Source organism: Spermophilus citellus, assembly GCF_964194105.1.
Source record: "Spermophilus citellus genome assembly, chromosome: 18".
Lineage (NCBI taxonomy): Eukaryota > Metazoa > Chordata > Mammalia > Rodentia > Sciuridae > Spermophilus > Spermophilus citellus.
The window spans coordinates 63,186,437-63,212,074 of record NC_138200.1 but is presented as its reverse complement, the minus strand read 5'-3'; the positions used below and the strand labels follow the sequence as shown (position 1 = coordinate 63,212,074).

General features: G+C 37.7%; 1 protein-coding gene across 3 annotated transcripts; it reads left to right on the top strand.

Moving 5' to 3' along the window:
• Positions 1–186: 186 nt before the first annotated feature.
• On the top strand, positions 187–25,638 carry CMC2 (C-X9-C motif containing 2). 3 transcript variants are annotated; one of them, XM_081273113.1, is made up of 5 exons: positions 187–350; positions 11,809–11,920; positions 15,229–15,282; positions 20,732–20,803; positions 25,264–25,638. In XM_081273113.1, exons 2-5 carry the CDS (start codon positions 11,840–11,842, stop codon positions 25,348–25,350), a joined length of 294 nt encoding a protein of 97 aa, XP_081129239.1. In that variant the 5' UTR covers positions 187–350; positions 11,809–11,839; the 3' UTR covers positions 25,351–25,638. The 3 variants fall into 3 exon arrangements, with proteins under 3 accessions (XP_081129239.1, XP_081129240.1, XP_081129238.1); XM_081273114.1 differs by lacking the exon at positions 15,229–15,282 and having other exon boundaries at positions 206–350; XM_081273112.1 differs by lacking the exons at positions 11,809–11,920; positions 15,229–15,282; positions 20,732–20,803; positions 25,264–25,638 and adding an exon at positions 7,343–9,522 and having other exon boundaries at positions 247–350.

Here is a 25,638-nt window from a genome sequence, read left to right as displayed (position 1 = left end):
GCACATTTTGTCCTGCGCCCGGGGCATGGAGGCCCGCGAGGGCCGCGACGGAAGTGAGGCTGGGTGAACCCGCGGCACATTCCCCGGGAGAAGAGGTTGTGGATATACGGGGGCCTCGGCCACGAAGCCCGCTTCCTTCACTGGTTGGCCGCACGGGCGCTGTAGTGCTGGTGGACACGCTCTCTTTCCCCCTTGGCGCCGCGGGATGGGCCCGTCCGGGCCGCCTTGCGCATGCGCCCAGGCCGCGACGGAGGCGGGGCGGGTCGCGGCTGGGAGTTCGCTTCCTGCGGGACCGCTGTGCAAGCCCTGGGCACCCGGCCTTCAGGTCTCTGACTTTCGGCCGCGAGTCGGTGAGTCCTGGGGGCGCGGGGGAAAGGTTCTGAGAACCTCGGCCGGGCCTCGCCGTGTCTGTGCCCGCGGGGAGGCCGTGACGCCCGCGTCGCTCGGGTGGCCTGCCCTTCGCGGTGCCTAGGTGGCTGGGCGAGGAGGTCCCGGCGGAGCCACGGGCCGGGCAGTTCTCAGTGGTGGCTCAGGTGCTTCACCAGTGCTCTGCCCTCCGCGTGCGCTGGGGACATGCCGCCGCCCCGAGCAGCCCATGGGTATCCTGCACTCCTGACCCTCGGCGTCCGCCCGCCCCTCGCGAGTCTGGTGACCTTGGCTGGCCCTCCGCTTCCGAGTCTCGGCCGCCGCGCCTGCATAAAGGGTGTTGTCCTCGCGTCGGTTTCCGAAGCGCAGTTTGAAAACGCTGGGAGCGCCTGGCAGGCTTCATTATTGCTGTCACTGGAGCCTTCTAGGGCGTCTTTTAGCTTCAGAGTTGCCCTAATCCGACTCGCGACGTCAGAACGGGCACGATCCCCATCGTTGCACTTGTCAAGGAAAGTAGACGTTCTTACCTTTTGCGGGCTTTAAAGATGACCGTGCTGGTCTTCACAGGAGACGTCTTGGGTAGTCTTAAGGAAGCGGAGAACTTGGGAACCTTAAATGAATGTAAGTGCAGTAGCAAGGGCCCTCTGGTGCGGCACCCTTTCCCTAACATAGAGTTGATTTAAAACGAGTCCTCAGTAGCTTCCCCTAATCATTTATCAGTACTTGCTAGGTGCGAGGTCTGTATCTTTTTTGTGTGTTAGGGTGCGAATTATTTCTCAATCTCTGATAAACGTAAATTCAGCATTCAACACACACTCGTTGGTCATTTTCTGCATGTATTTACAGGAGCATCCTGTCAGTCATCTCTGCACCTTCCACATGTATGGGTTAATGTCGTCTTTGAAATCTTCGTGACTTGGCAGAGGGCTTCGCACCTAGCAAGTACTGATAAATGATCAGGGAAAGTACTGAGGGCCCAGTCCTTGTGCAGTTATTTGGAGAAGTCATTGTTAAGTCCTCCCTAGTCAGCCTCCTGGTTGCTGTCAGTAGCAACAGGTCTCTACCCTAGGAATGATATAGTTCAGATTCGGTTGCTTTGCAGCAGTGATGAGGAGTGAGGAGGGTGGACACACTCATGCTGTTTTTGCTACCTCTGGTGCAGCGTGGTTCATAGTTTGAAAAAGTTTTGCAAGTACTCATTTAATTAGTATCAGGACTTTATGAAATATAGGCTTTATAATAACCATTTTAGGAAACATTAAATATTGATATTTTTTTCTAGAGAACAGATCTTAAAGAGACCCTGAACAAGAGACTTTTCTGACCTTTTTTTTTCTTATTTTAAAATAATATTAGAAATTTTAACTGTAGTATAAATTTATTTCTGGTACAGCCAAACAGTAGCAAGGTATTTCCAAAGAAAAAAAACAGGTGGCATTAAAATACAGGGTTTCCCCTGTGATTATAGATATTCCAAAGTCTGTTATTGGAATACTTATCCCTTTTCTTTGTGTTGAAGTTCTCTTTATTTATTTTCTAGAATTGTGCCATCTTGTGGTTGAAGTGTGCTCTCAGAATATTTATTAGGAACATTTTGCCTCACAGTTGTGGTAAATGATGAGTAAATAAAATAAAATTTTAGTTTTTATATTTTTATTGAGAGTACCCTACTGCTTTCACCCTCCCAGCCAATCCTCAAGAAAAAGTTAAAATTGCTTTATTAGGAGCTTTATTAGCCATATAGTAAAATACCAAGGTTTCACAATGGAAAATTTTTGTTTCATTGAACTATCTTAGTATCCTTGTGTCCATACTTGAGGAAGCTGGAACGGAGAAGGAGGTGTAATTGTGACAAGTTTATCCTTCTGGTGACTTATAAAGATCAGTGTAAAGGTGGAACTGGAGTTTTGTTTATATACTTTCTTTTAGTTTGTAAGAAATACTTTGAGTTATAATAGTGTTACTAGAATAGACTTTTAAAAATGATTTCTGGTAAGATTGAAGTTTTGTGTTTAATACAATTTGGATGGGATTTATTACTCTCACTGCAAACACTGTGCACAGGGTCTTATTACAATGAATGTTCCCTTCACTTTTGTTTCTACTGTGGTATTGATGTTCATATTTACTTTGACACTACCTTTCTTTTAAAAATATTTATTTTTTAGGTGTAGATGGACACAATACAATTCCTTTATTTTTATGTGGTGCTGAGGATAGAACCCGGGCCCTGCCCGTGAGAGGCAAGCGCTCTGCCGCTGAGCCACAATCCCAGCCCAACACTACCTTTTTGAAATTGTTTTCTGGTGTGTGTGTGTGTGTGTGTGTGTGTGTGTGTGTGTGTGAGAGAGAGAGAGAGAGAGAGAGAGAGAGAGAGAGAGAGAGAGATATGCTGGGTATTGAATCCAGGGTCTTGCACCGGCTAAGCACATACTCCTCCACTGAGCTACACCTCCAGTCCTTCTGGATTCTTAGTCATAGCAAGTGTTTATTCTTTGGATGTGCATTTTATTTTTGGAAGTGGCTTGAAATAAATTAATTGGGAACTTATATTTGAGAAGAAACTTAAGAATGTGATGAAGAATATACCCTATAATGTCCTATGTTGATGTAGCCAGTCTCTTTTGGGCACATTATAACAGATAAAACACAGGTGCACATGGCCTGTTTTGTTGTTAGACTCCCATGAACGTGACATCTGCTTTTGTACTTTCACCCTTTGGTTCCAGTTTTGTCTTCAGACACATCACAGAGTAGATTCAGGTCAGTCTTTCACACCATATGACTGAGAACTTCAGAGACACACATGCCACACTTACTGTTCACTATTTCAGACACACAAATTGTTTTAAACCTGTGAGATACAAGTCAAAAGTTAATTCCTTTTTATGGAAGAGGAGACAGATCTCAAATTAGTAACCAAAGTTATATAACTTAGGAAAGTCAAGTCCACAACTTTTGTCCTAAATAAATCTACACACATTTTCCTTCAAATTCAATGACCTTTTTAATCTGACTGTTTCTTATTTGAATCTCCTCTCTGTTGTGGGCTTCTCTAAGTTGGTAAGTAGTCCCTGTTTCATCAGTGGTTTTCTGTTTTAATCTAGTGTCAGACCCATTTCTAACATGAACATCCCTCTCCATGCCTGGTCCTAGTGTTCAGATTGTCAGTATTCTGTGTAGGCTGACCAGTGACTAGTATAGTAATATTCTATTTCTTGATATTCATAAGCCCTCTATTAATAATAATACAGGAAAGTACCATATTAACGTCTTTGGAATTTAGGCCTGGAATTAGTGCCTAGTGAACTAGGCCAACCAGAGGTTCTTTGGGAAGTTTTTTTCTTTATTATTTTAGTTGTAGATAGACACAATGCCTTTATTTTTATTTATTTATTTCTATGTGGTGCTGAGGATCGAACCCAGTGCCTCACTCATACTAGACAAGTGCTCTACCACTGAGCTTCAACTTAGCCTAAAACAGTTTTTTTCCTGTCTGAATTTATTTCATTCACAAACTGCTAAGAAGGTATGTCTTTACTATTTTGAACATGGGAAAAATCCGTCAGGATTTTACAGTGTGACCTGGGACTTAATTTTTCTATGAAAATGTGGGTGATGCATGTTTTGACCTACAAAAAGGTAGTTTCTTTAAGGTTCAGCTGAATTTAAAAGGGTATTCATTTTCTATGGTTGTTGGATCGTTAAGACTGTCTAGCACATTAATTCACCAAATTATTTTCTAAACTAATAATGTTGATACCATCTTATGGTTTTGAAGAAATTTAAAAAATAAGAATATGGAGTATATATCTAGATTTTTCTTCAGTTCATTAAAAAATGCCTTGAATTCTGAGTGTTTAATTAGAGTAGGAAGACAACTACAGAAAGTATCAGCACTTGCTCATCTGTGTTCTGAGAGATCAGCACTGTTGTCACACTTATAGTCGTACTTTGTGTATTACACCCAAGAGAACAGTAGTACATCTGTGTATGCACTGATGTTTGGGGAAAGCCAGGTGACATGGGGTGCGTGGAAGAGAGCATAGCATAGGCTCAGGGTGGGTAGAGGAAAAGGGGTGGGAGCTATCTATCTGAAGAAAACATGGTGGAAAAAAGATGTGGTGGAGGAAAGAGGGAAATGATTTGTATTACAAGGAATTAGATAAGGGTGAGTGTTTAGAGCTTTACTTAATTCATACCAAGAAGAGTAGGAGAAGGAAGCAGAAACCATTTTATTTTTATGAAATAGTCATCTAGGATAAAAAATTAGGAGAATCCCATAAATAAAAGAATACAAATATTATTTGTCAATTAAAAATAAAATTTGGGCTGGTGATGTGGCTCAAGCGGTAGTGCGCTCGCCTGGCATGCGTGCGGCCCGGGTTTGATCCTCAGCACCACATACAAACAAAGATGTTGTGTCTGCCAAAAGCTAAAAAATAAATATTTAAAAAAATTCTCTCTCTCTCTCTCTCTTTTAAAAAAAAAAATAAATAAAATAAAATTTTAGGGCTGGGGTTGTGGCTCAGTGGTAGAGCGCTCGCCTCACACATGCGGGACCCTGGGTTCGATTCTCAGCACCACATAAAAATAAATAAGTGAAATAAAGGTATTGTGTCCAACTATAACTAAAAAATAAATATTTTTAAAAAATTTTAAAAAGGAAAAGGGAAGATTTCTTATTGGTTCCTTGGCTGGATTAACAGTAGCTTACGTGTTTGAAATAAATTTTTGTTATGAAGAGAGGAGAATATATTTTATTCTATATTTTACATTGTGTTTTTACATACCAGTATGTGTATTTGTGCTTATATACAGTGTGCATGTATATAGTATCTTAGCACCAAGTGTCTCCTCAAGTAAAAGATGCTCCTGGACTTTCAGTGGGTTGTGTTCAGATAAACCTATCATAAGTTGAAAATGTAAGTAAAAATATGCATTTATCATACCTAGGCTTACATCATAGCTAGCCTGGCCTTTCTTAAGTATGCTCAGAATATTTATACTAGCCTCTAGTTGGGCAGAATCACTTAACACAAAGACTATTTTATAATCAAGTGTTGATTATCTCACGCACATACACAGATGGGTGTTTTGTAGACCTGATGGAATGTGAAAACCAAACACAACATCCAAAAAAGTGATGGCAACACAATAAGTACACTGTAGAGTATGTGGTTCCCCTTGTGATCATGTGGCTGGGAGTTATGCTGACTGCCACTGCCATCATCAAGAGTGAGTGTCAGGGTATTGTGCTGCATACTGTTTGCTCCGGAGAAGAGCAATGAAGTACGGTTTCTGAAGTTATGGCCTTTGCACCATTGTAAGTCAAGAAATCAGTAAGAACAGTTGTAGATAGGGGACTATCTGTGTTTACTTTGCCAATTAAAGAGGTTATTTCTGTACATCATAAGCTTGTTTCTGAACTGTACAGGCCTACATTTGAGGTCTAGTTGATAGAACTGTACAAAAACATTATCAAATAAATTTACAGAATAAAATGTTAAAGACATTTTTTAGGTGGCTAAGCTAGTGTTTCTTTTTGGAGACAATGAGGTGGAAACCAGATAACTTATACATAAATGTAGGTACGTAATATTAGTACAACATTAGATGACTTACATTGTTGAACTACATACAATTTGATTCTCCTGAAGCAATAAATTTCTGTTATAAGACTTTGTAATCAGTGCTAGGTAAACAAAATTTGAACTTGGCTGCCTTTCTGTTTTTCATTCAAATAAATTCTTAGCTGGGTGTAATAGCTTGATTCGTGACCTTCACCTGTGGTATGTTTGTGTGTGATAGAGAGAGTGTGTGTGTGTGTGTGTGTGTGTGTGTGGTCGTAGTTACTGAATGAGATAGTGATCTACCGATAAAGTTCCAGTCTGAATTAGCTGTGCTGTAGTCCTTTGAAATTGTTTGTTCAAATATTTTTGTTGTTGTTTTTGTATTTGTTGGGAGTGATGGGCATTTTGAATTTTTCAGAACTTATAAATTAATATATCTTTTTTTTTCATTGTTCTTATTTTTTCCACGTGTTTTGTATTGGTGTGTTATAATTATACATCATACACATTGGTACATGCTCCCCCTGATCCTTTTCCTCTATTGGTCTTTATCTTAGAGATTCATGAGATAACCCCCCCCACCCCTTTCTTTTCCTTTTTCCTCTTAAACATATGAGAGAAAACATGACCCTTGGCTTTCTGAGTTTCTGTGTTTAACATAATACTTTCAAATTTCATACATTCTTGGAAATTTTTTTTTAGATATTTAAAAAAATATATTTACTTTTTAGTTGTAGTTGGACTCAATACCTTTATTTTATTTATTTTCATGTGGTACTGAGGAGCGAATCCAGGGTTTCACACGTGCTAGGCAAGCGCTCTATCACTGAGCCACAACCCCAGCCCAGAACTTTTTTTTAAACAGCCTTTATTGAGGTATAATTTACTTTTCATAAAACTCGACCTTTGTAATATTTTAGTAGATTTGTAGAATTGTGCAACCATTGCCACAATCCAGTTTTAGAACACTTTCATTACTGGAAGAGATTCCTTTGTTCAGTTATAAATTAATCATCACTCTCATCTTTAGTCCTAGGCAATGATTTGCTTTTTGTATCTGTAAATTTGCCTTTTATTTTTCTATACATTGTATACAAATGGACTGATGCAGTATATAGTCTTTTGCATCTGGCTATGGGCTGTTGAGGTCATCATTGCTAGAGCATGTATCAGTGGTTCATTTCTTCTAATTGCAAAATGGCATCCCATTATGCAGATATACCACATTTTGTTTATCCAATTCCCTGGACATCTGGATAGTTTCCAGTATTAGCTGTTATGAATAATACTGCTGTGAACATGCACATACATGTCTTTGGGTGGATTTATATTTTCATTTCTCCTGTGTGCAGTTTCTCCATATCCTAACCAATGCTTGGTATTGTCTGACTTTTTGATTACAGACGGTCCCTGACTTAATGATGGTTCGACTTATGAGCTTTCAACTTTACAATGATGTGCTAGCAATACATTTTCAGTAGAAACCATTCATCGAATTTTGAATTTCAATCTGTTCCCTGGCTGGCGATATGCGGTACAATACTCTCACTCAGTGGTGGGCAGCAGCTGCCAGCTATAGCTCCCAGACAGCCACGTGATCACAAGGGTAAACTCTGCAGTGTACTGTGTTGCCAACACTTTTTGGATTTTGTGTTTTGTGTTTTTGCATCCCATCATGTCTACAAAACGCCCATCTGTGTCTCCTGCTTCTGGTGAAAAGAAGAGGAGGAAGGCAATTACTCTTGAGATGAAACTCAAAATAATTGCTCAGCATGAAGGTGGCAAGCCAGTAATGGTCATTGCACGGGAGTCAGGACTGTCACAGTCCACGATCTCAACCATCTTAAAGGATAAGAAACGAATCAGCGATGCAGTGAAATCGTCAGCATCAGTTAAATCCACTGTCATTACAAAGAAAAGAGCCGGGCCAATTGATGATATGGAAAAATTACTTGTTGAGTGGATAGATGAGCAGATACGAAAGCGTGCACCACTTAGTCTCCTGATGATCCAGGCTAAGGCAAGAAGTCTTTTCAATATGCTGAAAGAACATGCTGATCCTACATACACACAGATGTTTACTGCAAGTCATGGGTGGTTCCAGCGCTTCAAAAGGCGTCATAATTTTCACACTGTGAAGGTCAGTGGTGAGGCAGCAAGTGCCGATATTGAATGTGCTGAAGCTTTTAAGGAAGAGCTGCATAGGATAATTGTGGATCAGAAATATTTACCAGAACAGATATTTAATGTTGATGAAACAAGCTTGTTCTGGAAGCGTCTGCCTGAGCATACATACGTTCCTCAGGAGTACAAGACAATACCAGGATTCAGAGACCATGTAACTGTGCTTTTGGGTGGAAATGTTTCAGGATTCAAATTAAAGCCTTTTCTCATCTACCACTCAGAGAACCCTAGAGCATTTAAGAATGTGAGCAAGCATACACTTCCTGTTTATTATCGCCATAATAAGAAAGCCTGGATGACTTCAGTGTTGTTTGAAGACTGGTTTTTGAACTGTTTTATTCCACAGGCAAGAGAATATTGTAGGCAAAACAATATCCCATTCAGGATTCTTCTGATCTTAGATGACGCTCCAGGGCATCCACAACATATTGGAGCCATGCATCCTGATGTAAAGGTGGTTTATTTGCCACTCAACACAACCACACTCATTCAACCAATGGACCAAGGTGCAATAGCTGCCTTCAAAGCACACTATTTACGCCAGACATTTGCTCAGGCTGTTGAAGCAACTGAATCTGGCCAAACACTCCAGGAATTTTGGAAAGGTTTTAACATTCTAAATGCTATCCAGAACATTGCTGCAGCATGGGAAGAAGTCACACAACAGTGCATGAACTGCATTTGGAAGAAAGTTTTGAAGACATATGTGAACACATTCAAAGGTTTTAACAAAGGCCCTGCTGTTGATGATATGGTAAGTAACAACATATTAACTCTTGGGAAGCAATTAAAATTAGACATCCATGAGGACGATATTCATGAAATTGTCAGCATTAAAACTGAAGAGATTTCCAATGAGGAACTGATTGAACCAGAGAAGGAAAGAAGTAAAGAAGTTAAAGCAGAGGAAGAAATTATATGGAAGGCACCAAGAAAGTTCACAGCAAAGAAACTGGCAGAGGCATTTGCTACTATCAGCAGCGGTATGCGGATGTTAGAAGAAATGGACAGCAATTACGAGAGATACGCAAGAGCTGACAGGCAGATTCAAGATGCTCTTGCTTGCTATAGAGAAATATATAATGAAGAAAAGAAACTGACTGTACAGTCAAAACTTGATATCTTTCTGAAAAACACTATGCCTGCTAAACCGTCAACAAGTGTCAATGCCTCGGTGCCTTCCACCAGTTATTCTCAAGTCTCATCAGAAGAGAGAGGAGTCAGTACTCTTGTCGCTGTAGCATCCACATCATCCAGCAGTTAATTTTAGTTGAGTGCATCAAACATTCTTCAGGGCCAGTGTGTTTTCATCTGTGTACATTAATGGTGAGTACTGCATAACTACTGTTTCACACTTTCAGTGTACTGTTCCATAATTACAAGAGATATTCAATGCTTTATTTATAAAATAGGTTTTGTGTTAGATGATTTTGCCCAACTGTTCGCTAATGCAAGTGTTCTGAGCACATTTCAGACTGGCAAGGCAAAGCTACAGTGTTCATTGGATTACTGTATTAAATGCATTTTTGACTCACAGTATATTTAGATTAAAATAGGTCTATCTGGGTATAACCCTGCTGTTGAGGAGCATCTGTGTAGCTGATAGGAGTGGTGATATCTGATATCTCTTTGTAATTTTATTTTATTTATTTATTTTTTTAAAGAGAGAGAGAGAGAGAGAGAGAGGGAGAGAGAGAGTTTTTTTAATATTTATTTTTTAGTTCTCGGCGGACACAACATCTTTGTTGGTATGTGGTGCTGAGGATCGAACCCGGGCCGCACGCATGCCAGGCGAGCGCGCTACCGCTTGAGCCACATCCCCAGCCCATGTAATTTTAATTTGCATTTTCCTAAAGACTAATGAGGTTGAGTATCTTTTCATGTGCTTAATTAATTATTCCTTTATTTTTTGTGATATATTCAAATTTTTGCCCATTTTTTTTTTTTTTGCTGTTGGGTGGGTCTGTTTTACAAATTGGATTCTTGGTCTTACTGAATTGTAAGCATTTTTTTGTGTACTAGTAACAAGAATACAAATACTTTATCATATGTGATTTGCAAATATCTTCTGGTTTATAGCTTGTCTTTTAAAATAGATTTTCTATTTTAGAATAGTGGTAAGTTCATAGCAAAGTTGAACACAAAGTACAGAGCTGCCATATATCTCCTTCCCCCATTCAAGCACAACAAAGTTGAACACTAAGTACAAAGCTGCCACATATCTCCTTCCCCCATTCAAGCACAGCCGTCAACACCCTGAACCACACTGATACATTTATTATAGTTGATGATATTAACTTGTCATTATTCTTCGTGGTGTTTTTTTGAAGTGTGAAAGATTGTGGTTTTGATAATATGTGAATTTTTATTTTATGGTTTGTGCTTGTGATATATCAGAACTTTTTGCTCAATCTAATGTTTAAATTTTCTCCTGTTTTCTTTTTCTTTTTGAAAAATTCTAATAATTGCCATCTTAACCATTTTTAAGTATATAGTTCATGCCAGGTGTAGTGAAGTTATGATCACAAATTCCAGGCCAGCCTGAGCAATTTAGACCCTGTTTAAAAAAAAAAAAAAGGACTAGGAATATAGTTCAGTAGTAGAGTGTTTTTGGGTTCAGTCCTCAGCACCAGGAAAATAAAAAACACATTCATAATGTTGTTCGACTATCACCACCATCTATCTCTGTAACTGTCTCTTACCCATTAAACAGTAACTCCTAATTCTCCTCCCCCTGCTCCAGGTAAACACCATTCTACTTTCTTTCCTTTTTAAGGAAATAATATGAATTTAAATAGTATGAATTTCTTTCCTTTTTAAGGAAATAATATTCCATTATATGTATACCATATCATGCTTGTCTATTCATCTGTCTGTGGACACTTGGGTGGCTTATTTTAACTGGGGAATAATGTGTTACATTGGTGTAATAGGACCCTGCTTCAGTTCTTTTGGATATGTATAAGCAGAAGTGGAATTGCTGGATCATATGGCAACTCTGTTTTTGATATTTGATCAGCCACCATACTGTTTTCTACTGTGCACTGTTTTACAGTCCCACAAACACTGCACAAGGCGTCTGTTTTCTCCGTGTCTCTAATACTTCCTGTTTTCAGTGTAATAATTAATTTTATGGACATAATTGCTCCACTTGAAAAAAAATTCATATATGCTTCTTATTCTACTTCATTGTCTAACCAGGTGTCTTAGCAGTTGTTAAGAAGAAAGCAGTCTGTATTAATTCATACTAATATGAGACTAACTAATAGTCCTTTAGCCTTCTCAGGAGAATAGGTGTTTTAAATGAATTTATAAACCAATTCTCTTAATAGGTGTAATTTCCTCTGAACAAAATGAGGAGTAATCAATTTAAGGAATCTGAGGAAAATATTTGAAATTAGGCAAGCTGTTTTTGCTTGGGAGCTCTTATTTCCACTTATTTCTCTCTATGGTTCCTGCTTCTGGATGCAGGTTCTATTAAACACTCCTGATAACTTGCTGAGTATGTGAAATCATTAGATAAGGAAGCAGAGGCTAATATTTAATGTTTTGCCTACAAGCCTCACTGCTGGTTAATGGTTAACATTCTTTTCCGATGAAGGTCATTTGGGGTTCTTATTGAAATTTTATTAAGTGGTATTCACAAATGTATTCATCCATATTCAAGACATTCTTGTATTCACAGGTTGCACTGCTGTGATCATCACCTCCCAAAGATGCATCCTGACTTATCTTCGCACTTGCACACTGAAGAATGCAACATCTTGATTAACTTGCTTAAGGAATGTCACAAAAATGTAAGAGTTCAGAAAAATGACCATAAAATACAAAGAAACTTAGGTACAACACACTAATGTAAAATGTTATCTCCGTTAATGGAAAGAAATGATAATGTCTTACTAGTGGATCTGAGCTTAGTAAACATTAGCAAATGATGTAAAATTTTTCTTTTAAAGAAACCACCTCTTTTTATGATTAGTAAAAATAAAGCCATGATAGTTTGTTTAGAGAACTTCTGAAACAGTATGTAGTAGTTGGAAACTGTGTTCTTACAGTGAAATATCTTTTCCATTCTTAATAATAGAACAGTTCAGCTCTGACTCTTCTGATCATGAAGGAGTTATTCTAAGATTATCTGTTTCTTAATGGCTACCATTCTCTGTTTTATGGTAATTAAAACATTTTATATAATTAGATGTTAGTTACATTTAATTTATGACCAGCCTAATCTGATGGATTTAATTGTTAGTGAAATGGAAGCAATTCAATGGTTAGACCTAAATAGAGGGCTGGGGATTATAGTCCAGTGTTACAGTGCTTTGCCTAGGATGTATAAGGCCCTGGGTTCAATCCCCAGTACTGCAAAAAAAGAGGAGGAAAAAAAAAAAGGAAGAAAAGGAACCCATACTTAGAATGCATTAAGTCAAGCTGACATTTTTATAGATATTGAATATTTAGCTTTTCCTCCTACATTTGATGCATGACATAGTTGTAGGAAATATTTGTATTTTACTTCGCATGGTGAATTAGTTTCTTTTCTCATGATACTTATAAACTTTCAATGTATCTCATTTAATAATAATACTTAAATGAATAAAAATTAAAGACCAAAAGTCAGGTACTAAGAAATACTTAGCCTGTGAAGTCATATTTTTACTTGATGACAGTATACTTTAGGTAAACCATTTTCACCATACTTTTATTTATTTATTTATTTTTAGAGAGAGAGAATTTTTTAATATTTATTATTTTAATTTTCGGCGGACACAACATCTTTGTTTGTATGTGGTGCTGAGGATCGAATCCGGGCCGCACGCATGCCAGGCGAGTGCGCTACCCCTTGAACCACATCCCCTTCACCACACTTTTAAATTAAGTCTCGGGAACTGCCCCACTATTCCTGAATTGACTCAGCTGATAATTGAGCTAGACTGCATAACTGAAACACAGCTTCTGATTTTATTTTTTATTTTTATTTTTTTTGGTAGTAGGCATTGAACCCACGATGCTTTATCACTGAGCCACATCCTCAGCCCTTTTGAATTTTTATTTTGAGACAGGCTCTCACTAAGTTGCTTAGGACTTAATTAAGTTGCTGAGGCTGACCTCAAAATTGCAATCCTCTTGCTTTAGCATTCTGAATCACTGGGATTACAGGCATGGGCCACTGTACCTGGCACAACTTCTGATTTTTTAAGTAAAAATATAAAATGTTTACTTTTTAAAAAACAGGAACTGATTTTTTTAAAATTTTTATTTTTTTTAGTCGTTATTATCTCTCTCTCTTTTTTTTTAATATTTATTTTTTTTAGTTTTCGGCAGACACAGCATCTTTGTATGTGGTGCTGAGGATCGAACCCCGGCCGCACGCATGCCTGGCGAGCGCACTACCGCTTGAGCCACATCCTCAGCTCCTGATTATTTATATTGACTCAATACAGAATGTTTCAGCTCTGTATGTAGTGAGTTATAGTAAAAGGAAAACAGGGAGTGTCCACTACCAGAAAGAAGCTTTGGAGAGAAAGAGATTTTGTAGGGTAATATGTTAGTCTTATTCTTAATGATTTTGCCAATTTAACCTTTAGAAGTGTGTTGTGTTTTCATAACATTATGCATATGTGAAGAAATGCTGTTTTTTCATATTTACTTCCTAGGTTAACCAGATTAAGGGCTTCAGTTTTTCAATCCTTGATTTTTAAGTATTCTTTGTTACATGTTATTTGCATACTGCTCTTTGGTCCATGATTTTTGTGCTGTTGTTGTTTAATTTTTATTTTTGTGGTTGTAGATGGACAGCATGCTTTTATTTCATTTGTTATGTGGTGCTAAGGGTGCAACCCAGTGCTTTACATGGGCTAGGCAAGCACTTTACCACTGAACCACAACCCCAATTTTTTCGGTGGTGCTAGGGATTGAACCCAGGTCCTTGTGCATGTTAGACAAGCACTCTACCAACTGAGCTATACCCCTAGCCTGGTCCATGACTTTTTAAATAGGAATCAAATATTACATTTTTTTTTCATTTCAAAAGGATTTCTTATAATGAAGGGGATATTTCGGATCATTGGAACTAAAGATAGACTTTTGAAGAATTAACTTTTGAAGTATAATTTCATACAGTAAAACAGCTATTTAAGTGTACAGTTTGATTTTTGACCAACATAAACACCCATGCAATCATTGTCACAGTTGAGGTAAACAACATTTCTTTCATATTAGAGTTCCCTGTGTGGCTTTGCAGTCCCCATTTCTCACCTTGGCCCAGGTAACCCCTGAACTATTTTTTGTTAATGTAGATTAGTTTTGCTATTCTAGAATTTGTTATAAATGTACTCTACATTGTATGTTTTTATGTATTGTTCCGTATTTTTTGAAGCTAATAGAGTTTGTTGGATATGTCATTAATTCATTCATTTTTATTTCTGAGTGGTATTCCATTGTATGAATATGCCAGTTTGCTTGCCTATTGATGGATATTTAGGTTGTTTGCAGTTATGCTGTTTTGAATAAAGCTGCTATGAACATTTGTATACAAGTATTTGTGTGGATATCTTTTTATTTCACTTGGGTAAATCCCTGGAAGTGGAATGACTAGGTGGTGTGGTAAGTAAGTGTTTATAAGAAACTGCCAGACTTTTCCATTCAGTACTATTTTATGTTTCTACCTGCACCCTATTTTCTTTTCTTTCTTTTTTTTTTTTTTTTAAAGAGAGAGAGAGAGAGAATTTTTAAAAAATATTTATTTCCTTTAGTTTTCGGCGGACACAACATCTTTGTTTGTATGTGGTGCTGAGGATCGAACCCGGGCCGCCCACATGCCAGGCGAGCGCGCTACCGCTTGAGCCACATCCCCAGCCCCCTGCACCCTATTTTCACCAGTACTTAATATTGTAAAAATTTTTCACTCTCTCCAACCTGTGGGTATTATAGTAGTGTTTCCTGTTGGTTTTAGATTGTATTTCCCTGGTGGCTAGTGATTTTGAGCATCTTTTCATGTACTTATTGGCCATTCATATAAAATCTTTTGCCCATATTTAAAAATTTGTGTTATGATTGATTGGGCATGTAAGGCCTTTAATAAGTTTATTGTAAATATTTTTTCCAGCACAGCGTTCATGTGTATCCCACACCTGCTATCTCCTATGAACACATTAGGAAGGTATGTTTGTTGTGGTTAATGAACTAATAGATACATGATCATTAATTAAAGTCGTGCTTTGTTCAGATTTCTCAGGTTAGGTGTTGTCCTGATTTCCTATTACAGGATTTCCTCAGGACACCAGGTTGCATGCTTTTGTTGTAACTCCTCAAGACTACTCTTGGTTGTGGCAGTTTCTTTCTTTGTTTTTGATGACTTGATAATTTGAGGTTTACTGGTCAGGTATTTTAGGATGCTCCTTTATTTGAACGTGTCATGTTTCTCATGGTTATACTCACGGTGGTATGAGTTTGGGAGGAAAACCACAGAGGTCAAGTACCATATTCAGCACACGTTGTGTTGAGGTTACACATGTGTGTGATTGAACTCTTTTGATGTTGATCGGGATGGCCTTATTAAGTAGTATTTGTCTGACTTCTTTCCCTTAAAGTTACTGTTTCACACCTTCCATAACTCCAGAAGGAATTCACTGTGCACAGCCTATATTGAGGGACTGGAAGTTAGGCCCTTCCCTCTTTGAAGGTGGAGTGTCCACATAAATAATTTACAGTTCTGGAGACCTGGTGTCTTCTCCCATTTATTTATTTACATCAGTGTGGACTTATGCATATTTGTTTTATACATTGTGTTATAATCCAGTACTTCATTTTTGCTCACATTATTTCAGTTGGGAGTCTTTCAGTTGGGTCTTAGACTCTAAAACATAAAAATTTCTATGAACTGACAAGAAATGTCTTCCAGGATTCTTTGAGTGAAGAAAATTGAAGTGTGAGAGTGTTTACAGTATTCTAGCATTTCTTTAGAAAAGGAGAAAGCAAAACTACTTGGATCTCTTGTGTGCAAAAAGACAAAATTCACCTGAAATTAATGAGATTCATTACCTTCTGGGGGACAGGTGGGAGCAAGGTCAAGAGAATGGGGGAATGAAATTTCTGATGGCATCTCTTACATAATTCTTGCCTTTTTAATCTTTAATGTTTTACATGCTAAGTTTAAAAAAGGGTGAGAAAGGATGGGAAGAAAAACAAAAACTGGAATACAAATAACAAGTGAACCTAGCTTTTTGAAATGAGTTATCTAGTCAAGGAATAAATGAACTGACCCAAGTAATTTGAATATAGGCTATAGTCTGAAAGAGCTGTTGTTGGTAGAGTTTGGGTTTTGCAGTGTATGGATCAGCAGTTCTGAAATTGGCTGCTGTGTATTTCAGGGTTGAGCAGTAAGGAAATACTGCAGATAATAGGAGACAGATTTCTCACAAACTCATGCCCATTTTTTCACCACCTTGGTTAAGCCAGCATCAGCGCCCCAAAGCTCTCTGTGCTCCCTGCAAGACACCCCCCAAGAAGGATAACTAGCCATTTTAAGTCCTTACAGTAGATTTCATTTCTACCTGGGTTTATACTTGATGTAAGTGGAAATGTACATATGTGGATACTTTTGTGGTTTACTGTTTATTAAAAGCTCGAAATTCTACCTGTTTCCTGCATTGTCCAGGAATATTAGACACATGTTAAACAAATGAAATTTCAGTTTAATCACTGGAATGAATGGATAAAGTTGTCTTAAGATGTCTTCCAGCCCTGAATTTGTAATTCTGCAGTTTAATCTCTTTGTTGACTAAACCATCATTTCTCATGCTCCTTTCTGTACTGGAATTCTACAGCGCTCTCCAGTCCTTGAAGCGCAGGGCTGTTTTTTATCTCCACATGATCCTAACTTGCTGTGCTTTTATCATTCTTCCTGTGTTTTATGGTTCTTCTATGGTCTTCGAAGCCGAATGTCATTTTCTTAGCCGTCAGTATCTACAGGCTGCTTCTGATCTACTGGCCTGTTTTGCCTACGTTTGTCAGCAAGACTTAGGTTATCTACAGTTAAAATACAGAATTTAGAAGAGCTGTTTTCTTCAAAGCTATGTGCAACCCTTTAATGTTATTTTTTCTGATTTATAAAAGTAATGTGTAAGTAATAGATGTCTTTGGAAATAGTGTTTTAAAAAGCCTAAGAAAGTGCAAAGCAAATAAAACTACTTTTTTTCTCTACCACCCAAAAATAAGCTCATTAACAATTGGCTTTATCAGGCTTTTTTTTTTTTTAATGGTTTTCCTTTTTTTTTTTTTTTTTTTTTTAATTTGGTCTTCTGTTAGGGTGTTCAAATGCCCACATCTTTTCCATCCTGAGAAAATGAATACATAAAATCCTTTTGTAATCCCAGTTGTCTGGTAGCCTTCATTGCTTTTGTTGGTGTGAGCTATTAAAATAATACTTTCTCTTGTGCTGGGGCTGGGGCTCACCTAGCACGTGCAAGGCCCTGGGTTCGATCCTCAGCACCACATAAGAATAAATAAAATAAAGATATTGTGTCCAACTACAACTAATAAATAAATAAATAAATATTTTAAAAATAATAATAATGCTTTTTCTTCAGTTTGGCTTCTGCCTTCTCTACGGTGCTAGGGTCACTAGTGACTGCACTGTTGTTAGTCTCACAGGGCCTTTCCGTTGTTTCCTCACTCTTCCAGGCTGGTTTGCTTCCTTATCAAAACGTGCTTTTCTAGGCTTGTACCGTACTTCTGTCTTCTGTGGTCTTCCTTCTGTTTCTTTGGCCACTCTTCTGTATCCTTGGCAGTCTCCCCTCTATTCTTGCCCTGTTTTTCTCCTATACCTCCTGGAAAAATTCATTCACTCCCATGATCTCAGAGACTAATATGTAGATATTTTCCCCCCCTGAATTACACGTCTGTTTACCTCGACTCTAGTGGACTTAAATGTTATGCAAATAAACTCAATAATGTCCAAACCCAAGCTCATCTTCCCCCTTTTTAAAAATCTCTTTCTGTCTTCATGACATTTCCTTGTCCAAGCCAGAAGCCAGTGTCATCTTTAATTTGTCCATCAGCCTCATCTATCATGTGAACTTACCAGGTGTTGCCCAATTCTTGAATCATTGTTTTCTATTGCCCATGCCACCAACATAATCCATGACAATCCGTGTCTGATTAGGACTTTTATCTGGTCTCCTGTTTTTCATCTCTAAATCTACTTTTCATGCTGCATTGGGAGTGATTTTTCAAAAATAAGTTTATTGCTCTCCTTAAATGACTCCCTTTGCCTGAGAATTTTTTTTTTGTTTTTGAGCTTTAGTCTTCATAAAACCCATCCATAGGTAACTCTTGGAATCTACCTCTCTCCCATGACTTCTCCCCACCTTCCTAGTGTTTTCTTTATGTGGTGGAGAATAGTATTTCCTCTAAGCCTTTATACTTGCCTTTGCTCACCTTAGAGCATTCTCACTGTCTCTGCTTAACCATTTCCTGAGCCAGGTTTTATCATTCTCCAGGTTTTCTTCAGCTTGGTTGGGCCATTTCCCCTCTGTTTTCTCCTTTCCTGGCCTAGATTATCGTGCCACAGTCACTATACTCCATGCACATTCATAAAGCATCTCCTGCTTCATGGCAATTCTTTGGGTTTCAGGACTCCTTTACATTCTTGAACATTACTGGGGCCTCCAACGAGCTTTTTACTTAGATGGGTAATACCTATCAGTATTTACTGAATTATAAATTAAAGTTGATAAATTTAAAAATTATTTAAAAATAGACTGTTTCACATTAGCACTAATTTTCATAAAAAGTTTATTATTCAATGAAAGAAAGTGAAAAGGATGACATTGCATGTGCATTTTTACCATTCTCTTATGTCTGTATTAATAAAATACAGCTGGCTTCTCATATCTGCCTGTATGTTCAATCTCTTGTGACAGACTTCATGGAGCCCTGGGAAAGGTTCTGTGCCCTTGTGAGAAGTTGAAAGTGAAGGAAAAAAGAAGGTCCTAGAATCATTAGGAAAATAGTTTTGTACTTGTACATCTCCAGAAAAGGTCTTGCAAGTTCCTCAGTGTCCCTGGACTAGACTACTATTTTATGGCAGTTGCTTCATTTTTTTCTTCCCTCTTCCTGTGTGCTGAGATGGGGCCAAGAATGTTCTTGCTCAGTGTCTGGGACATAGTTCTCCACGTTAAAGGTTCTCAGTTGTCTCCTGATTGACTCACTTATTCAATGCTCAGTTGGTTTGGATCTCTAGAATTAGATACCAGGCACCAGAGACAGCTGCCCTGTGTGTACAATAGAATTGCAGTCCACAGGCATTTTTGTACCAGTTTCACTGGGGCATTGGGCTTAACCTTTTTCACATAATGTCACAAGAGTATAATTTCTTCTTTGGACTTAATGTTGAGGTGAAAGGAAGCATATTAGTGCTTGTATGTGGATGATATGAACAAATGTGCACTAAACTGAAATATTATCTTGCATTCTACGTGTCTAATATTTTTTTGGCTACGTTTATTATTAGAAGGGGTGAAAATGCATTGTCTCTCTCTATTTGTTGCCAAAGAAGTAGTTTGAGAAAATACACAGGAAATATTTATTCTGAAAAGGCCATTAGGTAACAAATAGGAGATGTTATACTATCTTTAAATGTTTGCCAGAAAGATTCTTGACCATTTATTCAGTGTGGACCTGAAAAATGCTTATAAAGTGGCAGTGAGGAGAAAAAAGAAAGAGTAGTAGGCATAGCTTGCTAATTATATGCTGTCTGGTTTCCATGAAAGCCATAATTAGAAAGAGAAGGGGGAAATGTGCTTACTACAAACACAAGTTCAGCATTTACGGTCTGTCATTACAGCAGATGGCTGTGCTATCTGACCCACCCTTAAAAGTTGTGATGTGTAAACACTAATTATGGTCCTACTGAAATTCAGATCCTTCCTCTTAGCCTGCTTTACAGCACTGTTACTTTTTGCCTTCAGTCATAGGATTTGAAACCGGGAGGAATTTTTTGTTGTTGTTTTGTTTTTTCAACAAAGCAGACTTAGATTTCCTTTTATTATAAACTAGTGGCTTATTTGTATGGCTTATACTGTGGGTCGTGTAATGATAGTGTGTGTCTCTGATGTATTTTGGTGACATTTTGAATGGAGGCAAATGAGGAAATGCTCTGGCACTAAGCATTTTATTAAATAATTACTCTTAAGGGACAGAGTGCTTGCTAGTGAAGTCACTACTTATTTCACTGTAGGCACACTGCAGCTTGACAGCAGTCCCTGTCTTAGAGAATGGATTGCTCTGAGCTTTTAACGTGTCCCTTCAGGAAAGGGGTATGAGGTGTTAAACTTTGACACTCTGTCTGTGTGAGGTTTTGATGGGCTAGGAGACTTTTCTGTTATCTAGGTAAAGACCTTTGTTTCATTCCACCTATGGAGCATTTTTTTCTTCTAGGTAGCAAGGACCAGGATAAGACTGTTTATATATTTGGTATATTTAACTATTATTTATTTGCTTCTTTACAAAGGAACACAGTAAATTCAATTCCATAAGAATTAAATTCTGTGTGCCAGAGACCTTGGCATATTATGGGATGAATATTTTACCCCTTTTCTTCCTTTTAGCACAACATTCTGAAATTTTTTGGTCATTGCAACGCTCTTGATCGGGAGATGAGAAAATGCTTGAAGAATGAGGTAAGAAGAATGTCAAAGGCTGGAAGTACTTGAATAACAGAACATGTAAAATATTATGTGTTGTTAACATTATTAAAGTGTCCTTTAGTTTTGGTCTAACAGAACATTTGTATGTATGACCACCCATTGAAAACCCAGAGGAAAAATGAAAGTCTCCTTTGGGGACGGTTTAGAACACTGCTGTCTTTTTGACAAACACACACACACACACACACACACACACACACACACAGAGAGATGAAAACTTTCTGTTTTCCTGGAGAATTCAAGTTGGATCAATTTTAAGATTTAAGAAAGTTGAGTCTCTGATCAGACTTAGTTGCATCAATCAATTAGCCCTTGATCAGCAGATGACTGAACTCTCTGGGCCTGTTTCCTTACATAAAGGAAACAGCTTTAAAGTCCTGAATTTCTTCATAGTTATGCTGTACAAGTCAAAGGGCTCTTATTGGACTTGTTTGGGAAGGTGTCATCTTAAGTTAACTTAGTTAACTTACTTTTAAGTTATGACTTGGCTTTGGGCAAATAGCCAAAATACCTAATTTGTTGTCTATTTCCTGGAACTGCTAACCAAGCAGAGGGCATTTTAAACCTTTAAAAAGAAATTTAATTCCATTTGTAGTCTGCATTTCAGGTTTTTATGTTCAAAACCTTTAAAAACATGTAATGACTAAAAATATATGTGTATGTATACATACATAATTATGGATATGTGTACATATACACACATAATATCGACAAAAAGTCTTTTCCAATTTTCATTTTCTGTATTTCAAACTTATTTTCTTTTTTCATCTAGTCTCAGATGGAAAGGTTGAAATGTTTGAAACTGCCCAGCATTTATCTTTCTTCTTTTTGCATATTTTCTACTCTGGGTTTTTTGTTTGTTTGTTTTGTTTTAGCTTCTTAAAATCTCTGTTTCAAGCTGGGCCCCATGGTACAGGCCCATAATACCAGCAGCTTGGGAGGCTGAGGTGGGAGGATTGCAAATTCAAGACCAGCCTCAGCAATTTAGCAAGGCCCTAAGCAACTTAGCGAGACCCTGTCTCCAAATAAAATATAAAAAAGGGCTGGGCATGTGGCTCAGTGGTAGAGCATCCCTCAGTTCAACCCCAGGTCCAACGAAAAGAAAAAAGAATCCCTGTTTCAGTGTGACATTATCATTACTATTTGAAGAACTTCCTGGAGTTCTGTATTAAGGGTGATAATTTTCTTTGTGTGCATAAATATGTATATTAGTGTTTTAAAATGATTGTTTCCCTTTGTAGTGGGGATCAAACCCACGGCCTTGCACATGCTAGACAAGTGCTATGCCACTGAGCTACAGTCCTACCACCCCCAATGCCCCCCCCCTTTTGAGACAAGGTCTAACTAAGTCACCTGGACTGACCTTGAACTTGTATTTCTTATGCCTCAGTCTCCTGAGTAGCTAGAATTAGAGGTGTGTGTGACCACAACTGGCTTTTAAAATGATTGTTTTGGAAAGATGTTTTCCTTCATATATAAAAGCTAGTTCGTATAGAAACGAATTTCGTATGGAAACGAAATCTAGGACTAACTTAATAAACTTATGAACAACCCATACTATTTTATTGATATAGCTGGTGTGGTGGTAGTGTTTTTACATGCTTTCAATTGTACGGCTTTTTCCTATGTTTAAATTTTTTTTCCTCCAAATCGTTTAATAATTTTGCTGTGGTGATTAGAACTCGATGCGAATTTTTCCCCCTTGTTGATCCTGAGCTCTGTCAGTGACTATTTGATAAAATGTTGTAGATATTTTGTGTTTTCTTTTTCTTTTGGGTGGAAAAGGATTAAACAGGATTTAATCCTGTACCAGGATTAAACAACTCAGGGGCACTCAACCACTGAGCCACATCCCCAGCCCTATTTTATATTTTATTTAAAGATAGGGTCTCACTGAGTTGCTCCTTGCTTTTGCTGAGGCTTGCTTTGAACTCATGATCCTCCTGCCTTAGCCTTCCTAGCCACTGGATTACAAGTGTGTGCCACTGTGCCTGGCTTTGTGTTTTCTTTTTTTACTCCCATCTGCTACTTTATTTATTTCTGGTGTTGAGGATTGAACTTATGCCTCACTCTTGCTAGGTGAACACTCTACCACTGAGCCACAACCCCAGCCCCATATTGTTTTTTCATGTAGCTTTCATGACTTATTTTCTAAGTCTTCTATGTACTTTCTTAAAAATTATTTTTTTTAGTTACAGGTAGATACAATAACCTTTATGTATTTATTTATTTTTTACGCGATGCTAAGGATCGAACCCAGTGCCTCACACGTGCTAGGCGAGTGCTTGCTGAGTCACAACCCCATGCCCTTCTGTGTATCTTTATATTGCTTCATTACCTACTTTATAAATGCTTTTCTGTCTGGCCTTTCATACTCTAATCCTCTGAAACTATGGTCTTTTATTTCCTCTCTACTTAAATGTTAACTTCAGATGCTTTCCTCCTACCTTTCCCTTCGTGAGTCATGGAAATACTTCATTCCACGAAGTTTTTAGCTAGAAAAAGGGCTGGGTGTTTCTTTCTGGGCCTCTCTCTGCTGTTTTCTTACTGTTTTTGTTCTTTCTATTGAAATAATCACTGATATTACTTTTGCATCATCATCTTTGCCCTCTGTAATTATTTTGTTTTTGGGGGGTTATCCTGTTTGTATTATTTGATGGGGCTTTGTAAATGACTAAATGACTTCATAGTCATTTCTTTTAATTCTATGGAGATATCTTAAACATATATTTTAATATAATTTGCTCTGTAACACATTTAGTGGGCCTATGACAAACTACTGTTCTGAAGACTTACCTACCCTTAAGAACCTCCTCCTATCTTGATTGCCAGAGACAGTCCAGTATCAAATTCTATGCTTAGAGTCTGTACCTCCATGTTTATTTTTGGTTGGCTCCTCCAATAACCTTATGAGGAAATTTAATGTTTGACAGATGAAAAGAATGATTTTTGTTGAAAGGACTGTGATTCTGTGATTCATCTATAATTTGATTTAGCCTTTTGATGAGGAAGGCAAAAATTATCATTCAAAAAGATTTGTAGAATCCTTCAGTGAAAATCTTTGATGGAGAAAAATTCTTAGATTTTCTAGCCCAGCTCCTTATATTTGAGATTACTGGCCCAGAAAAGTGAAGTAACTCTTCATGAATCCCCATATTTTAAAAACTGTTCAAGAGTAGGGGAAGGGTTCCAGTCAAGTCCTTGATTAACTCTGTCACTAATCTTTAGTTTCTGTGGCCTCTGTTTCCATATCTCTGGCTCCTAGAAGATTTTGATGTTCAACTATTCACATATACTCATTTTTTTTTTTCCTGTTTGAATTTACTTTAACTTTTCCTCTTCTGCCCAGGGGGAAATATTGATTCTCCTTTAAAATATGTTTATATTTCTGTATATGTTGTAAGCATTAAATATATACATATAAAACACTATATTCAGGTTTTTGTGTTCTAAACATAGGTTAATAACCATTTATTTGAGAAAATCTTTAAGTGCCTCGCTCTGTGTTTTCTGTTATTCATAACAGTACTAGCATGGAAATGTTCAAGGTGAAAATTGCATTTTAATCCAAGTTGATTATGGAAATTTAGGATTTAGGGAGAATCAAGTTTGATGATTGTTCATGATGAAGAATCTTAGGAAGTTCAGCTGGCTATAAATTTCCATATGAGTCTATAGGATAATGTGGCTGCTAAGAGCCATTGATTCTTAGTAATACTTAGAGAAATGTACTGTATGACTAGGACATAAGAACTAGGTTCATTATACCATGTCTGTCAGACTATGTCTAGTAGGATATTGTGTTTAATTCTAGTGATTTTTAAATATAAAAGTGAGTTGATGTTATAGTGGGGTATAAAATAAAAGTCATTTTACAGATGTTAGAAGACAGAAGCAATGTGCTGTGGAACAGTTGTAGAAACCCATGCTGTTCAGCCTGAAGAAGAGGAGTGGGTTATAATTCATCAGTTATTTGAATATAGCAGGCAAGAAGAAACAGAAGACAACAGGAGAGATTACAGGGATATACGTTTTGGTTCAATATGAAAACTTTGAATCAAGTAGAACTGTCCAACAGTTAAACAGGCCACCTCTCAAGGTGGTGTGCCCCTCTTAACTAGATGTGTTTAGCAGAGTTAGAGGACTACCTGGACTGTGAATTCTTTGAGAACAGGGACAGAACTCATCCCTCTGAAATATTGATTATTGAATTCTTATTTTGGGAGGCAATCCATTCAGCAACTATTATGTACTTGTTAGGATGTAAGTGCTACCCTGTATAGAATGAGTGTTGTACTAAATGTCTCAGATTCAGTAAAATTTTTTAAAAATATACAATTAAAAAAATTTTTAGTAATAGCATTTATTATTTGGCTTATCTGGCATAAATGGTGACATCATCTCCCATCTCTTCTCTCCCTTTTTCCTTCCAGTACATGGAAAAGAGGACCAGGAGCAGGGAGCATGGCAATGCAATGCGAAAAAGACTTTTCAGTCCTCTGGAGGAATCAGAAAAATAATTTACATTTTTACGGGATATCTTGGCCGAGAGAAGACCTGAGGACTGTTGATTGATAGCCAAAAGAATCTTATCTCATTTGTTGTCCAGAATCTTTGAACAGAGAGTGATCATTGAAGAGTCAAACCATGGAGAAATATGAAAAACTAGATTCTGAGCATTTGAGCAGAGCCTTCAGTAGTACTATCAACTCCCAACAAGCCCGACTTCCTCCATGTTTTTGCTCTTTGTTAACATCCGTGTAGTGTTTAAATAACCTATCTCCTTCAATAAAGTAATTCAAATAATT